This window comes from Chelonia mydas, chromosome 7 (assembly GCF_015237465.2).
Source record: "Chelonia mydas isolate rCheMyd1 chromosome 7, rCheMyd1.pri.v2, whole genome shotgun sequence".
NCBI lineage: Eukaryota > Metazoa > Chordata > Testudines > Cheloniidae > Chelonia > Chelonia mydas.
The window spans coordinates 34,754,825-34,773,655 of record NC_057853.1 but is presented as its reverse complement, the minus strand read 5'-3'; the positions used below and the strand labels follow the sequence as shown (position 1 = coordinate 34,773,655).

Below are 18,831 nucleotides of genomic sequence, written 5' to 3'. Positions count from 1 at the left end.
AGAAGCTTTTCAAAGTTATCTATGGGGTTTAGACATGTATCTTCCACTAAGAATTGAAGGATCCATTAAGAATGGAAGATACTTTCTTGTACTGGATTTCCTTAGTACCACTCTGAACAATTCTTTGGAGGTTCCAAGGGAGGAGTTGTTGGGAGTAAAACGCTACTTATATTGCATTGGGGAAACTAATAATCTGAACCAAACCTGATCGTTCTAAAAAGGTCCAGCCTGATGTTCAAACTGAGGATGTGACTAATTTCTTCATTTCCAAACTCACGTGTCCTTTAGTAGTTATATTTCAAATGATCTTTTTATCATGAATATGATTTTGTAAATTTAGCGTTATGACTTCACATCAGAATACAGGAGCAGAAAAGGCTGGAGTGTGAGCAAGAAGAGGAACCTCTTAAAAATGTTCCTGCAACTTTTGAAATTTGCATACATTACAGAAAAAATGTGACAAATGTAAACGTAAATGCAGTTGGGATGACATTTTCAATAGATCCTAAAGGAGGAAGGCAACTTTAGGGTCCTTTGAAAAAAGTAAAGGATTTGTAATGATTTGCATTTGCAGTGTGTCATGTGTCACATGAGGTATTTTGTATGTCATGGCTAGTTTCCCGAATGAAAATAATATTTATTCAGGTCAAACACATGGTAGTGCTTCCTGAACTTGAATTTTTTTTGCAATCATTGACTTCTGTCCAGTGATATAAAATATAATGTTCCCGAATACAGTGGAAGGCTTGCAAAGAAAGCCTATTGTGTTGTAATTGTTTGGATGTCTAAAGTTCTCCAATGGCAAGATTTCAAGTCAGCTAATCTGAAAAGTTAAAACTTTAGGTTAATTACAAGTGCTTTTAATTTAGACATTCTTTGCTTATTTAATGAGCAAAAGAAATATTGCCATCCAATTTTTGCCAAACCTTAGACGCCAAGTACTGTCAGCTAAATCCAAATAATAATTTCTTATTATATCATTCTTCTCACCATGATTTTGAGAAAGTTACATCAGTGAGGTATTTTTTGACTGTGCTTTTGCTACAGTTGTCAGTTGTCTGCTTTTTTGTTTATATTAAATTCTGTATAAGGAACCTGATACAGAGGTGGTAATGAAAACAGTTCTGTACTTCAGCCTTGCAAAATTTAGTTCACCCTCTCACCTACATCAAATTTATTTGTTTGTTTGTTTGATCCTGCCACCAACATCACCAGAAGCCTGGTAGTGGGGTAGTAGATTTTGTGTCTGGTAGCAAATTTTCATGGCAGTTTTGCAAGACGGCTGTATGTAAAGCCACATCAGATAAGTGCTGCTGTGTGCAGAATTAGTGCTGGGTTCTACTTTTGGGTTTAATTTTGATTATATTTTTAAAACATCTGTAACATGTAACATCTGGGTCTGTAAACTTAGATTAGAAAACTTTTGGGAATGAACTTTCCAGAAATGGTGCGTACACTTCATGAGGGCGTTTATGCTGAAGCTGACCACCTGTGACTATGTGCTCAGTTGTCCCGGTAGCTGAAATGATCAAGAGTTTCTCTGCCACTGAAGTGTGAAAATGACCAATGAAACCTTGTGAAAGGGCCATTTTGGTCATCCAGATAGACCATCTCAAGGACCGAGCTAGAGATTGATCCAGGTGGTGCTCGATCTGCAAGGAGGCTGTCTCACTTTGAGATTTGATGTTGGGTTCTTATAAGATTTTTGGTGATCACTACTTCTGGTCAGTCTGCCAGTAAAGAGAGAACATCTCACTGGTGCTTTCAATCCTGGCTGAAGACCATAGGTATATTAGGAAATATGAGAGGTGCTGAGCACCCACTATTTTGAGTGAAGTTATTCAGATCACAACTTAGTGAATATAAATGAGACTCAATGCTGAAAATAGTTGAATGAATCTTTGCTAATGTACTCTAAATAGGTTTGTTTGGAGCTTTCAGTGAAAGTTGGTGGATGGTTCTTTATATTATACAGTAAATAGTTTGCCCATATCTATTCAAGAACAGTAACTCATTTAATATGCAAACCACTTCCTTGCCAAAACTTTTTTTCTGGCACTTCTGTTTTAAAGTGGACTCTTCTTTTTTTAAATATATGTGATCAAAGTCAGTGTCTATTTAACTTTTAGTTTTCATCGTAACAAATAAAAATGCCCTCTGAGAAGTGGGAGGTGGTATATTGGCATACCGTTTTCCAGACATCATTATTTCCTCATCAGTAACTTCCTAGATGATTAGAAGGAAGGCTTGAAATAAATTGAGATATGTAAAATCTACAAAGCACTGTAATCATTCAGGTTTGCGTTTTCAAAAGTGCCAGTGTGATGTAGGAGCCCAAATCCCATTTTCAAAAGTGACTTAGGCAAATAGGACCAGATTCATGAAGGTATTTAGGTGCCTAAAGATATAAACGGATGTCCAGGCACTTTTGAAAACTCCACTAGGCACCAACCTGCATTTTTAGGTTCCTAAATACCTTTGAAAATCTGACCCTTAAGGTCCTAATTCTCATTGAATGGCAATGGAACTTAGGCTCCTAAGGTCTTAAATCACTTCTGAAAAAGAGACTAAAGTTCCTAAGTCACTTAGGGGCTTTTGAAAATTTTATCCTCAGTCCAGGATGAAGTAATCTTCAAATTCCTAAGGGAAGGCTGGGTCTGCATTCGGCATGCAGTAACAATAGTTCCATATGCTGGTCCATGCAGAAAGAGCCCAAGCTGTGGGACACAGCGATGGTGGAGCTGGGACAGGGCTTCTGCACCAATATTCCATTCACACTGCTGCACTATAAGCAAGATTACATAGCTCATCTCCACGTTTTGCGTGAGTTTAGGAAGAATGCTTCGTTGCCCTGCCAGGTTGCAGTGCACCACCAGTTGGCTATCTAGTAGCCATGGCATCTTCCCATTTTCTCCTTCTGGCCATAGTACCTGGTGAATATCTCCTCATGAGCACTACACATGTCTTGTTTTCATGCTGGGCAAGGGAGAGATGTAGTGCATGAGGAGACGGCCTTTGATTGCACCCGGCTATGCAGCAAGAAGAGACATGCATGTAGCTGGATGTCTGGCTAATCTCCATTCTTTCCTGCTGTAGCTCTCAGTGCTCCTGCTGGACTTCTTATTCCTCCTGTTTAATATTTCCCCCTGACGAGGTGTGTAACAAACCCATCGTGTTTTATATGTCTGTCTCCTCTGTCCCCCAATGCACTCTCAGGTATGGGTAACCCCACTTAACTTTCTGCAGAACCCTGATTATTTTTTCTTTTAATTTACATTTTCCTGTTAATATTTTGAAAAAAGAAAATCTCTGTTTTTACGGAGAATTAATCAGTGATGTCTTAGTTCATACAAAATGTGCCTTTTATTTTTCTTAGCTGGGTTGGCTTACCCTCATGGCAGGAAATCTAGCTGGATCAAACACATCTGTATCTCTTGCCTTATTTTCTGACACTGGGAAATCTAACTGGGACATACCACATGAAGTTTTCCTGCCCTTGCGTCATGCCTCTGCGTCTCTCATACCTGTTATTTTCATGGAAAATCTCCATGCAGTAATCCTGGTCAGTCATCTCTCATTGTCATACACCCTGTGGGTCATATTGTGCGCTCAGATGTGTGTGTACCACTTCTGCTGAAGCCAGCAGGAGTTGTACATCCCAGGGCAGAACTGGGCCTTGTTCAGCTTAGACACAAAAAGATGACGCACACAAGCTGGATTGCTTCTGTTGATATAACAGAGCAGAGCACTAGTTTAGACCTGTTGTCATACCTTTAAAGGTTTTTTTTTTTTAGACGCTTAAGGGAAATGATAGATGTTAGTCACAAAAAGTCCTACTTGTCTGTTTGGATGTTATTCTCTCGCATACTGTGCCTACAACAGTGGACGTATTATTTTCAATTACATTTTAGTAGAATATACAGCATAAGTTTGAAGACCACATATATTTTTATATATTGACCATGCAATTCACCCAAGGAATTAAGACAAGGAGATTGGCTTCATGGCAGGGCAACAGTCTAAGGCTTAAATCATAAACTGTTATGTGATGAATTAGATTTTGACACTTACAAGAAAAATTTAACTTGGTGGAGGAATTGTACAGCAGGCTACCCTGCCTGCTAATTCTGGAGCGTATCCATTTATGCATACAACCCTCTGCATGTGCTTATGCTATTTGGACAATTGCCTGGACACAATATGTTTTAAGATCACAAATATCAACTCAGCACCTTCATCAGTTTTGCAGGAGAAGTTATGGAGTCATCTGAAAATCTATTTGTATAGATTACAGAAAGTAGCATAACTGAATGAAAGGTCTGACTTGGAATCTTTGCTTCTGGCACTTGAGGGATGTGATGTAATATTCATCTCTACATTCTTTGTTTTTGTACATGTTCACAGATATTGATGATGGACAAAACATTGATGATGGACAAAACATAGGAGTGGAAGCCACCATTGCTCCAGAAGCCTCTAATATTCAGCCTACCACTATTGAGACTTTACAAGTAGAGCAAAATAAGTGTAAAGGTATGTATGACAGACAAGCTGGAGACAGATGGTTTAGGAATGTTTACAAGGCTGGAATGAAATTCCAAAGCTCCTTTGGCTGATTTCATTTCCGTGCACATACATACATGAGTTACCTCTTGTATTAGCCTGAGGAGTTTAGAGGATTGTCAGGAGGAATGTGCTGAGGTAATCTGAGGTTAGACTCTAATTTCAAGGTTATTACACACTTGCTATTTAGGTTAGTGTAAACAGAAGAGCGGTGCAGGATAACTTAAGTAACACACGTAGGAATATTCAAGTATAATAGAAGGATGGTAAGTACCAAGAGATTGTTCGTTTACACATTTTATACATGGGATTATACCTGGGTGAACAAAGCTCTTTAGAGGACTCCTGTGTTGAATTTTAAAATGTTTGAAACTTTGCTTTGTCTAGATAATGGCCCCTGCAAGCACATCTGTAATATTGTGGAAGGAAATGCTGTGTGCTCTTGTTTAAGTGGATATGCTCTCATGGCTGATGGCGTTTCCTGTGAAGGTGAGTAGGTGTTTCCACTGAGATAATAGACTAAAGACACATATGGTTCCCATTAATCTTGGGAGCCTCATGGACATTTCTCTAAGGGCCTATTATTTTTGGTATTGCTAACTGCAGGTGATAGTAGAGACTTAACTTTACTGTACTTAAAACTAGATCGCACTAGGGATGCTAAAAGTGTTTGAGCACCTCAGACATATCACTTACAACATCCATCTGGTCATTTGAAGAATTGCCTGGTTAGCCATTTCCACTGTGGTGTTTAAAGATGCATTCCCTGACTGTGTGCATGGCAAAGTAGTTAAGATTGGTCAGACCATACCTCTTGTTAAAACATAAGACCTTATTACTATCCCTTTTTCACTAAATGTAAAATGTAAAATTCACCTTTTGCTTTACCTAAGTCTTGTATTGGAGTTGTTCAGATTGGAGGAATGGGGCCAGTACACGCCTTGCATGACATTGGAGGGGGACCTCCAATCAAAAGCAGTTGGAGTCTGGGCCATGGGATCTACAACAGCACAAATCCAGTGGCCCTGACATTCTGCAGTGAAGTTGTGAAGTGGCAGAGGCTACCGTTCCAGCCTATGAGCTAGCATGGAAACCAAGAGAGGCTCTGCTGCAAATCTGTGTTCTCTCTACAGGTGGAGGAGTGAACTCCATCCTTCAAGCCAAGTTTGTATGGAAGGGTTATTTTCACTGTGGGAAGTTATATAGTAGAAGAGGCATTTGTAAATGACTGAAATGGGTTTTAGAGAGACAAGATGGGTGAGGTAATATCTTTCATTGGACCAACCTCTGTTGGTGAGAGAGACAAACGTTTGCAGTAGAGTGGCCCATTAATACCTCTGCAGTCATAGGAGAAAAAGAGGGGGATAATGCGTAACAGGTTGTTGTAATAAGCCATAAATCCAGTGTCTATGTCCAGTCCATGATTTTTAGACTTTGTCTACAGTAGCCCTTTTGTCAATAAAACTTTTGTTGGTCATGGGTGTGAAAAAACACACCCTTGACCGACATAAGCTTCACCAGGGGTCTGTCCAGGGTCCTTTTTTGCAAGTGTTGCACAGGTTTCTTTTGAGGGTGACGACTGATAGGTCAGAATATAGTGAGCGCTTTGTGAAAAGTGTTCATCCATAGGTGATAGGGTGTTTTTGTCTTTTATCATTTTCCTGTATGAGTTCAATACTGTGTTATTGGGGCATTTAGTGCACTGGATGAGGGGTGTGCAGATGGGCTTTTATTTCTGGATTGAAACAGGTTCTCTCGGGGTATCTGGGTGGCCCATTCCATGATGCCATCTACTTCTCTGGTGAAGTGTCCTTATTTGGTGAAGGTGGTTTTAAGTGTGTTAAGGTGTATACTCATAGTTCTCACCTACCACCCCACACTGGAACCCATATGGGGTATCACCAATAATTACAACAATCTGTAACCCACTACCGCCCTCTTTTTGTCCTCTCACTGCAGAGGTGTTAATGGGTCATTCTACCTTGATTGGTCCCTTACAATATGTACTAACTACTTATGCTAAGTGTCAGAGTAACAGCCCTGTTAGTCTGTATTCGCAAAAAGAAAAGGAGTACTTGTGGCACCTTAGAGACTAACCAATTTATTTGAGCATAAGGTTTCGTGAGCTACAGCTCACTTCATCGAATGCATACTGTGGAAAGTATAGAAGATCTTTTTATACACACAAAGCATGAAAAAATGGGTGTTTACCACTACAAAAGGTTTTCTCTCCCCCCACCCCACTCTCCTGCTGGTAATAGCTTATCTAAAGTGATCACTCTCCTTACAATGTGTATGATAATCAAGCTGGGCCATTTCCAGCACAAATCCAGGTTTTCTCCCCCTCCCTCCCCACACAACCCCACTCTCCTGTTGGTAATAGCTTATCTAAAGTGGTCACTCTCCTTACAATGTGTATGATAATCAAGGTGGGCCATTTCCAGTACAAATCCAGGGTTTAACAAGAAGGTCTGGGGGGGCGGGGGGATAGGAAAAAACAAGGGGAAACAGGTTACCTTGCATAATGACTTAGCCACTCCCAGTCTCTATTCAAGCCTAAGTTAATTGTATCCAATTTGCAAATGAATTCCAATTCAACAGTCTCTTGCTGGAGTCTGGTTTTGAAGTTTTTTTGTTGTAATATCGCAACTTTCATGTCTGTAATCACGTGACCAGAGAGATTAAAGTGTTCTCCAACTGGTTTATGAATGTTATAATTCTTGACATCTGATTTGTGTCCATTTATTCTTTTACGTAGAGACTGTCCAGTTTGACCAATGTACATGGCAGAGGGGCATTGCTGGCACATGATGGCATATATCACATTGGTGGATGTGCAGGTGAACGAGCCTCTGATAGTGTGGCTGATGTTATTAGGCCCTGTGATGGTGTCCCCTGAATAGATATGTGGGCACAGTTGGCAACGGGCTTTGTTGCAAGGATAGGTTCCTGGGTTAGTGGTTCTGTTGTGTGGTATGCGGTTGCTGGTGAGTATTCGTTTCAGGTTGGGGGGCTGTCTGTAGGCAAGGACTGGCCTGTCTCCCAAGATTTGTGAGAGTGTTGGGTCATCCTTCAGGATAGGTTGTAGATCCTTAATAATGTGTTGGAGGGGTTTTAGTTGGGGGCTGAAGGTGACGGCTAGTGGTGTTCTGTTATTTTCTTTGTTAGGCCTGTCCTGTTGTAGGTGACTTCTGGGAACTCTTCTGGCTCTATCAATCTGTTTCTTCACTTCCGCAGGTGGGTATTGTAGTTGTAAGAATGCTTGATAGAGATCTTGTCGGTGTTTTTTTCTCTGTCTGAGGGGTTGGAGCAAATGTGGTTGTATCGCAGAGCTTGGCTGTAGACAATGGATCGTGTGGCGTGATCAGGGTGAAAGCTGGAGGCATGTAGGTAGGAATAGCGGTCAGTAGGTTTCCGGTATAGGGTGGTGTTTATGTGACCATCGTTTATTAGCACTGTAGTGTCCAGGAAGTGGATCTCTTGTGTGGACTGGACCAGGCTGAGGTTGGTGGTGGGATGGAAATTGTTGAAATGACGGTGGAATTCCTCAAGGGCTTCTTTTCCATGGGTCCAGATGATGAAGATGTCATCAATATAGCGCAAGTAGAGTAGGGGCGTTAGGGGACGAGAGCTGAGGAAGCGTTGTTCTAAGTCAGCCATAAAAATGTTGGCATACTGTGGGGCCATGCGGTACTCATAGCAGTGCCGCATGGCATCTTCATCATGATCTGATCAATCATAACTAACCAACTAAGGTTGGATAGCATCTTCTGAACTCTCACAGAGAACTGTTCCCAATCAATCCAGAGGGTTAATATTTTTTAAAACATAGATTCTCGAATACTATTGAATATCAGTTGAATCAGCCTAATTCAAGGAAACCCTAGAAATTCCATGAACAAAAACAAGAGGTTAAAATCCTGGAATAAATTATTCCCTTTGAATCCTTACTTAAATCTTGTCATGATGGAGATCAGCTTGTTTCAACAATATCAGTGTTGAGATGATTGTCTCTAGGCAACCATGGTAAAATTTGGAATGTTAATTGTATCCTTTGCACTGAACATAATGCTCTGCTTAAATTGTAAAATGATACTAACATGGTAGCTCCAATGTGAAAGAAATATTGTTTCATTTCAGGAACAAAGCTAATAGAATTCTATTTTTCCCTTTTGGTTGCAACATGTTGATATAGACCTGGATGAGTGCCTTACAGGTGCTCACAATTGTTCCAGAAGCCAGTTATGTATGAACACATTGGGATCATTCTACTGTGTCAACCACAGGGTGATCTGTGCAGAGGGCTTTACACTCAACATGCATAGAAAATGTGTTGGTAAGATTATAGGTGTAAGCCATTCACTGAAGCATCATAATTCTTCATGCTGTGCAGTGCATTTAAACCATTTGTGCTAAAAGGCTCTCTGGCCATCTTTGCATATGACATTTCAATGTGAGTTAGTAAAAACACATGTGCATCACTCACTCCGTGATTTTTACCATTGTGTGTTCTTCTGCTATTTGGCTTTTCCCCTAGCAATACGTTCTCAGGATGCATATTATTCAGCTGGAAAGCCATAAAAGTTCATGCAGTTATGAAAAGCAGAAATTCAGTTGACAGTTAAATTGGACTAATGTAGCATAGAATGGTCTTGACCTTTCTGGACAGGGTGAATTCTGCTGCTTTAGGTTTGGGGCTTTGGCACAGGAGCTTGATAAATGTATCTGATGAAAGGTGCGCAAATTCAGGTAACAAAGCTTCTGTAGAAAATGCATTCTGAAACAATGGAATTTTTGATTCTCGGATTAACCCACAGGTCTCCCACTGATATTATAAGAATAAAGGTCAGGTACATCAACATCTTGTTACAACATCCCTGGTTTATAACCTTCAGTGGGACAATAATCAGTTTTTACCACTATTCTGTCATTTAATAGTGTCTTTAAATATAATTGCTTACGAAAGCCTATGGCCTACATTTTAAAAAATGACTTGATTTTCACATACCAAACTAGAGACATCTCAGAGGCCTAATTTTCAGAAATGTTGTGCACTCACCCTCTGCAAATTAGACCCTCTTAAGGTGTCTAGAGTTAGGCATCCAAAAATTGAAGCCCTGGAAATCACTAATGACACTTGAAAATCACTACCACCTGTGACGATAATATCACTTGTAGACACGTCATTATTTTCCTTCTCCCTTCCCTTCCTTGACTGTCCTGTAATTTTGTTTATAGCATCATGTACTGAATCACATTCAACCCTGCAGCATCACAGCTTTGCTCTTTTCCTTTCCTCTAGTGCTCTGTGATCTCATTTTATTACTGAGCATCATGCGGCATGAAGCAGGAGGGAGCAGGCAGGAAAATGTCCCAGTAGTAACCATGTCAAAGTTCAGAAACAGGAATGCAAACAAATCTACTTCCATTCTGGCTTTTCAAATGTTCCGATATGGATTTTTTTCTAGATTATTTTTTTTTAAATACTGATTTTTTATTCATCTAAATATAATAGTTTAGATTAAACAATGAAATGATTAGCACAAGATCACTGGGAGGGAAGGATATTTTAGGGTTAAAACACAGAACTGGGAGGCAGATGTTATTCTGTGCTTCACCATGTTCTTCCTGTGTGCCCAGGGCCACTTTTTTCAGAGTGCTGAGCACTCAGCAGCTCCCAGAGCCTTAATGGAAGCTGCGGAGTACACAACACTTCTGAAAATCAGGTATGTTATTTAAGGAGCCTAAAAGAAATTTTGGAGCCTCATTTTAGGTTCCTACACATGAAATCTTGGTTATGTCACTTTACTTCAGTAGCCTCATCTGTAAAGTAATGGACAACAGTATTTTCCTACCTCACACAGGAGTGGTTCAAAGCTAAATTAATGAATGTTTTCCATTGACTTATATAACCCTTTGCAAGGGTATCCCAGGTACTATAATCATTTTCACTTTTCAACATCCTATGACTTCCCCCCCGGCTGACATAAGTAAAAGATACAATAGCAGTTTTGAAACACACTTAATGTGTTTTTTATTAAAGTGATGCACACGTGGAAGGAAAAACTCTTTTGTGAAGCAAAAAACTTCCCTTGTTCCCTGGCTAAATAATGAAGTCATGTATTTCTCTGCTACAGTTCAGATAGCTACAAGTACCTTGGTTAAAGAGGCAAGGAAGTTTTGAGACTAGTGTAACTTGGAACAGGTAAAAAGAAAAGGAGTACTTGTGGCACCTTAGAGACTAAGGTGCCACAAGTACTCCTTTTCTTTTTGCGGATACAGACTAACACGGCTGCTACTCTGAAACTTGGAATAGGTACACACTGAATATCTGCTTCCTGTACTTGCACATGTCTTTACTATACGTGCTTGGAGAACATTTGCCATATTTAACATTTTTCTAACTTTTCTAGTCAAACAGAAAAGCCACAAATATATTGTGGTTTCTAATTTGTTGAGCTGCCATTTCAGCCTCTCACTACAGCCATGTTTCCCTAAAGAATCCTTTGCAAGCTAACTGCTTTTGTGCTCCATCTTGAACAATTTGGGACCAATGAACTGTGTATTTAATACTGTGTCTGCAAATTGTTTTAATTTTTTAAATATCAATATGTATGTATGTCAGGGACGGGAGGGACTATCCGTACACTACAATAGAACAGCCAATGTATTTTCTCTTGAATTTCCTTGAGTCAAATTGTAGCAGATTAAAATTCCAGGTGCATTCAAGAGCAGATTTCTAGAATTCCTGAATGTCAGTCAGGCACACAGAAGAGCCACCAGCTGTTTAAACGGCATGCAAACAACTCCTCTGAAAAGCTTGTTTGAATGCATATTATAATTTCTTTGCTCTTGAAAGCTCCATGTTTACCAAAGATAAGAATCAGGTGGTGAGGTGTGTTTTTAATGGGGTTGTTTCTATTGGCAGTTTAAAGTCTGATTCATCTCTCTCTCTCTCCCTCTCTCTCACACACACCCAAACACACATACCCATTGGCTCCTTTCCATGTGATTCACTCCTATTTACATGTGCAGAGCACAGTATGCCATTATCTTTGCTATTTCCCATCCAAACTTTTTCCCCCTCTCTGAGTACACAGTGGTGACAAAGTGACAAAGTGGTCACTTTATTTATGCACCACAGGGGCTGCACACAACCAGAACTACGAAGAGGTGGGATGGGCAGTTGCAAAAGGAACAACCATTCTAAATAAAACAGATGTGTTCCATAAAACAAATTTGAGCTGATGTAATTTAAAGAGAAACAGAATTCTTGAGCAACTATAGAACACTAAAAAACCTGCACTGACCATTTACAAGATTGTGTAAAAATGCTAATTTACTGTACAATTATATAAAACAAAGCAAAAAAACAACCCCAACTAAACTGAACAAACAAACCCAAGAAAATCAGCGATCAGGTCTTTGCCAATATCCCTTTGCAGCTAAGGCAGCTTCTGAGACACAGGAAACTAACACTGATGTCATGTGAAGTTTCCTATTTTAAACAGTAGTTCCAGGAGAAAAAATAAGTGTTGTCCTATGATCACACACACAACTTAGCATACAGCTTCAATCTACTCATTGAGGGTGTTTTGACTGATGACAAGAATACTGAATTGTTACTGGTAGCAATGCAAACTACTTTTCTGTTCCTAGCCCACAAACACATTTCAGCAATGCTTTGGATCTCTGAAAGAGCAAATAAATAACTCTATCATTCTAATCTGTGATATCTTTCCAAAGTATTTTTCTTGCTTTCTTTGCAACTCTCTCTTTCTCCCTTACTCTTGTGGCTGTGAGGTTTTTTCCCTCCTTCTGTTTTTCTGACAGCTTCTGACTGAAGCTGAGACAATATTTGGTCCAACAGCAGGAATTAATTTTATTTGATTAGTGAAAACCTGGCTCAGATTTTCCGGTGCTAGGTCAAGCACTTTACAAATGTGATGAGTGGTTCTCAGAGTACTGAGGAGAGCAGGGTTATCAACCACCCCTAATTTTATAGATAATCCATAAAGGAGGAGAGATTGGCCTGGTCTAAAAAATATATTGGGCAAGATCCTTGTGACCACTCCATCTGCTTTGCATCATTCTGGTAGCAGCAACCAGTGTTAAAGCTGGCTTAATCGTCCCCTGGAGGATTCCCCGAGGGTAAGTGAATCTTTGGGTGGTACAGAACCACCATAGCAGCTCTCTTGCTAACCCTGATGCCAGAGGGCATGTCTGCAGGAATAGCAGGGTAGGTGCATGGTCAGGGCATACCTGTGCCAACAATCCCAAAATGCCAGAATGGCCATGGGAATTCTGGGGAGTTCTGAGGCTTCTCTAGTTAGTGCCAGCATTCTGGACCTGTGCAAATTGGTCTCAGGATCCAGAAGCAACAAACATACTAACCATCACTACCCCTTCCCCCCTCTGCATTTGCATGGAGCGTAGCTGAGCCATTTTTCTGTAACTCCTGTTCGTATGTGGGGCCTGAGCCCTCTCCACTCCCACGCAAGGGAGATGAACAGATAGGACCGTGTTTGTTGAGCAGACTGGAGGATGACAATTCTCGTTTTGGGCCCTTATCATGGTTTTGAATTTTTTTTATTCTACATCAAAACAAAACTCAACTTTTTAAACATCTTTGCAAAAACAGAATTTTCTGAATGTTGTGGGTACTCTATAACCTGGTGGTTAGGACTCTGCCTTGGCATGTGGGAAATCCAGTTCAAGACCCTGCTTCGCCAGCTTCAGAGAAGAGTGTTTCATGCCAGATCATGCTGATTCAGGCAGAGCGAGGATTTGACCTTGGGTTTCCTACATCCCAGGCCAGGGCCCGAACCACCAGACTACAGAGCAGGGGTGGGCAAACTTTTTGGCCCTAGGGCCACATCGGGTACAGAAATTGTATGGAGGGCTGGGTAGGGAAGGCTGGGGGACGTTATGCCTCCCCAAACAGTGAGGCATAGCCTGGCCCCCTATCCAGCCCCCCCCCCCCCCCCCCGAAACCCCATCCCCATCCAACCTGCCCCCCCTGCTGCCCACCCCTGACTGCCCCCCGGGACTCCTGCATCCTATCCAAACACCCCTGCTCTCTGCCCCCTGACCATTCCCCTGGGATACCCATCTCCTATCCAATCCCTCCTGCTCCCCACCCCCTGACCGCGCCCCTGGGGCCCCCCCACCCCCTATCCAATCCTCCCTGCTCTTCCTGCCCCATGTTACCGGGGGGGGAGGGGCGGGGAGGGGGGTAAGAGGGCTCAGTCCTTTCCCTGTGTGTTTCCTCTGCTCATTTGGCTGCTCTCCCTGGCAGTCGGGCAGGGCTCGCTCCCTGTCTGGGCTTGGCTGCTGGGGACGGGGGCCAAGCATGCTGTGGGGGCCCTGGCTTGCTTTTCCCCTGTCCCCAGCAGCAGGGCCCAGGCCCCATGACCGCTGCCCTGCAAACACCCCCCCACCCCCCCGAGCTCCTCCTGACCCCCACTCCCTGACTGCGCCTCCTTGGAGCACCAGGTCTGGCAGCATTATAGCCGTGCCATCTGGCCGGAGCTGCAGCCATGCTGCCCAGGTGCTGGGGGAACTGTGACTGTGAGGGAGGCAGGGTGGGAGAGGAGCAGAAGGGGAGCAGCCAGGGGCTAGCCTCCGCCATGCTCACTGCACTGCCGGGGAGTTGGGCTGGCTCCTCCGCAAGCCTGTCCTGACCCCGCTCCCTGGCTGGAGCTCGGGGGCCAGAGGGAAGGGTTCTGCGGGCTGGACTTGATGTGCCATAGTTTGCCCCGCTCTGCTGTAGAGCATAAGTAGCTCTCTTAAAACAAACAAAACAACTTTTGATGAAGACTTGATCAAAACCAAAACATCTCTGCAAAATGTTTTGGCTTCAGCAAAATTTCATTTAATTGACAATATTCCAGCGAGCTCCACTTGTTTGTCCAGGGTTGAGGAATTTTTGAAAAAAAAAATGTAATTTGGACAAAAATGGGGGAGGGGGAAATAATATTTTGCAGAACACTTTTTTGGCAGAACCCACCTAACCCTTTCCTTAGAGGAGTGACACCCACTAACAGTGTGGAGTGTTTCAAACATTGTCCACCTGCCATGCTGATATTTTGTCCTTTAACAATGTGTACAGAAGTAGCTAAGTTCACATGATACATTATGATATCATCTAATGTGTTTATATGAGAACATTTTCTTTGTCTCAGAGAAACTGTAGCAAGCTAAGAGCCCAGATCCAGAGCCCATTGAATGGAAAGACTCTGACTGGATTTGGCCCTAGAAGTTACATGCCATAAATGGCTATTTGTGGGAATAGTCGTTTAAAATTTAAAAATCACATCAAATCCATTCAAGCAGTTTTGGTTTTTTAAATCAAGTTTTATGAAAATTTTGAAGCATATCAATGAAGTGCACACAGGAAATAACTGTGTAAACCATGCACACTTCATGAGCCTAATGCTGCAAACCCATTGTATGCGGGAAGTTGCATTGAGCTCAGAGAAAATTCTGCATGCATAGGGCTTGCAGGATTGTCAAAAGGGTGCCCAGTTGATGGTACTTAACTGCAGATGCATTGTTAGGGACTGATCTCCTCGCTTTGGAAAATCAGCATGAAGCACGTGAAGAATAACAAATAAAAATATAAGAAATAAACTGAGAAAGTCCAGTGAAACTAAGGCCCTGCTCCTGCACAGACTTACACAGGTGACTAACCTAATGCACATGAACAGTTCCACTGGGGCTGTTCACAGGTGTAAAGTTACGAACAAGTGCGTGCAAGATTGGTGTCTAAAATTTTTGTCTGTGGCCCTCTTCCACTGCCACCAGAAAAATCAGCTTTATAAATTTTGTAATATCTGCTCGGGTTTTGGGGCTTTGCAAGGTGATGGTATGACCCAGGCTGTACGTATCTGGGAACCAGGCTCTTTCACCTGAATTTTTGAGGCTTCATTAACACAGTGCTAGTTCTGATGCATGCTGTGAAAATAGCTTTGGGCAGGAAAGTGTGGTGACTGACTGTAGTTGATGTGTTCATATTCCTGTTTCGTGCAGCTTTTAATTGACTTCATAGTTTTAACTAGAACTGTGTGAAAGTTTAACATCTCAGGGGGAGTTCTGCATGAAGATTTTCTTCCTTTGTCTTTCCATTCCATTTTGTTACTTAGGATTTTTTTTTTCTTCATGAAATTTCCAATTTTCACTTTTAACATATTCGGAAATCAAACTGCCTGTTTTTCAGTCTGAATAGATTTCCATCAAAAATATGTCAAAATTTATCTGTTCAGAGATTGCATTTTCCTTTCTAAAATAGGTACCTTTTTCACTTGAAATGATCCAACGTTTAGATGAAAGCATTAAATTTTCCTGTTTTGTACTTCCTCCTCATGAAGACTGATCACTTGAATTGAATTTTAAAAGCTTTATTTCAGCCTTTTGGACTCTCCTCTTCCCTGCCCCATATTTTCACAAGATTGTTGTTTTAAAAAGTGTTCAACTTCAATAGGGGGTATCCCCTATTGAATGTAACTCCATTAGCAATGTGAATAACCTCAAAACACAGTCCCTGCTATAGTTCATGCATGCAGCTGTGGTATATTTGGCATAAAGCAGTAGGATTGATAACCTGAGCTTTGAAAAGCCTTTAATGAGTAGGAAGTCTGAATCCTCTTTTTGTTCTGTTAGAAGCCATTAAATGTGAAGTTCATTATCTAACCTCTACTGGCTTTGGTATCTAATCAGTTCTGTCCATCCCATGTCCTTGATGAACACATCACTCACTGTGAATTCAAAAGGGAAATAAAAAAGCTACCTTTAATTCTCTTCAGCTGCTCTACAGCAACAGAAACCCTAACATAAAATGTCCTCAGTCAAAATACTGAAGCACAGTGCTACATAAACTTGCTTTTGGAAGAAAAGTTTTAAAATGAGCCTTTGACTCTTTCCTAAAGAGAGCAGGAAGAGGCAGCTTTCTTGGTGTATGTGAGCCTCTGAATTATCTAACTGCTTCTTCTTGTAGATATTAATGAATGCGTAACAGAAGCGCACACCTGTAAGCGAGGAGAACACTGTATTAACACAGTTGGATCATTTACATGTCTCCAAGAACTCAGCTGTCAGCCAGGCTATGAACTTAAGGATGGTGAATGTGTTGGTAAGGCAAGCTCTTTTCAGTCTTTCATTATGTTTGTTGCTAAACTCTTCTCATGTAAGACCAGGACTTCATGTCCTGACCAAGGTTATCAGAATCTGGCTTGTAGATATTTATTTTTTGGCATCTGCTTATCTTTTGCAAGCTGCTAACATCTAATTAGTTGTAATTATTCGAAGGGAAGAGAAAGCGGGGGTATGAATAATTTTTTATGGTTGCTGCTTAATATTAAATAGATGAGAGAAAAGCAGAGGTCACCACAAAAAGAATTGTTTATGCCAAAGAGGCAGGTAAAGCCAATTTCCCACAACACTTTTTGGTTTTTTTTTAAACTGTTGTTCCTAAAACAGGTTCATCCCATGGTTTGTAATAGAAATATTGCTGCATTGCCCCATAGCCTGGGGTCCTTGTTTTATCCTCCCACAGGAAAACCTCTGGGAGGGGGAGGGGAAGGAAAACACAGTAAGCGGAATGTTTCCAGGGGTGGGGGCTGGACGGGGCAGGGTTAATTACACCCCCAAAGACATAGATGGTCAGACCACACCTTACAGATCCCCTGAGATGCATAGTGTGCCTGTGCACTAACTGCTAGTCCCTTGTAGCTCTCCAGTGGAGTCAAATTATTAGGGACTTCTCAGCTGAAGGCTGCCCCTGGCTGGCATCTCCAAGAAGGGCAGGCCACAACACTCAGGGGGCTCCAGAAGAAACTTAATATCGTAACTGAGGAGTTGATAAAACTGTGAAAGGGATTTAAAAACGTCATAGTTCAAGGCTTAAGCCAGCCTCTGTTAGGGATCAGGATGAGTCTTCCATGGGGAAAGATTATCCCAATTCTGCCTAATGTGGGGTTCCAGCACCTTCCTCTGATATATCTGGTGCTGGTCATGGTCAGAGACAGGATACTGGACTAGATCGACCATGAGGATGATCCAATATGGCAATTCCTATGTTAATGCAGCCTCTGGCTGTATTCAGTTTTTTGGAGCATTTTCCATGGGGGTGAGAATGATTCGGGTTCTTCTCATCCTTCCTGTTCCTTGTCCAACCCTATATACGGCAGCCCAGACCAATGGAGAGTCCGCTACAGGACCAGGTCCGTGGAGACCATGCAGCACAGGTGGCTGGTGTGTGTGTGTGAGAGAGAGAGAGAGAGATGTGGGGGATCCCTCTCTCCCCAATGCATGAAGGTAGGAGTTAAGTCCCCACCAGTGTTCCCTCTCATTTTTCCCACACATGTGCAGAATGAATTTTGTTATGTGCACCAATATGGAGGTGATGTGTGACACATCATCTTCATATCGGTGCACATAACAAAATTCAGGGGATGGGGGTGGGGCCGAGGGGTTCGGAGTGTGGGAGGGGGCTCAGGGCTGGGGCAGGGGTGTGAGGACTCCGGCTGGGGGTGCGGGCTCTGGGGTGGGGCAGGGGATGAGGGGCAGAGGGTTGGGGTGGGGGGTGAGGGCTCTGGCTGGGGGTGCAGGCTCTGGGGTGGGGATGAGGGATTTGGGGTGCAGGCTGCCCTGGGGCTATGGCGGGAAGAGAGGACTCCCTGCAGCAGCACCTGGGCTTGGGGGGAGAGGCGCCTCTCCCCGCCGTGGCAGCTCTGTGGTTGGGGCCACGGGATAGGTGCCCCTCCCACAGATGCAGCAGGTCCAGGGCTGGGTTTGGGCGAGGGGAGGGGCGCCCCTCTTCCGGCAGTGGCACAATGGGGTCGGGGCTAGGTTGGGGCTGGGAGAGGGGCACCTCTCCCTTGGCCATGGCATGTCCTGGCCGAGTGGGTTCCCTGAGTGCTTGCACCGCACTTAATAGTCTGGCTTAAAGGGAACTTTGGTCCCCACTCCATTTTTACTCCTGCAATTTCCCAAGGACTTGAATAGCAGTTGGCCTTAGTGTAGCCCTGAGGATTTGGCATACAGCAAACATTTTAAGTGAGTAGTAACTGAATTCCTACACTGTAAGTGAACCAGATATTTAACTGTAGGTAGCATATGTTTGAAAAGACTTAAGGGCTAGATTGTGGTGTCCTTGCTCACCTCGAGGGAACCTTAGGTCCACGGTTTGGTCCTAGCATTTATTAGCCTTATAAATTAGTTACTATTTATTTATAATCCTTCTTAATGGTTTATAAAATGTATAAAACA

General features: G+C 42.4%; 1 protein-coding gene across 14 annotated transcripts in view; it reads left to right on the top strand.

Annotated features, from left to right (window-relative positions):
- FBLN2 (fibulin 2) overlaps positions 1-18,831 on the top strand; it is a 204,068-nt gene that overhangs the window by 163,202 nt on the left and 22,035 nt on the right. For 9 of the 14 annotated variants that reach the window (XM_043551404.1, XM_043551396.1, XM_043551400.1 and 6 more), the window contains 4 exons: positions 4,405-4,533; positions 4,951-5,052; positions 8,759-8,899; positions 16,559-16,693. In XM_043551404.1, the coding sequence (XP_043407339.1) occupies positions 4,405-4,533; positions 4,951-5,052; positions 8,759-8,899; positions 16,559-16,693 (507 nt within the window). The remainder of the gene's footprint in view (positions 1-4,404; positions 4,534-4,950; positions 5,053-8,758; positions 8,900-16,558; positions 16,694-18,831) is intronic. The other 5 variants (XM_037904979.2, XM_037904977.2, XM_007056892.3 and 2 more) reach the window with 1 other exon arrangement.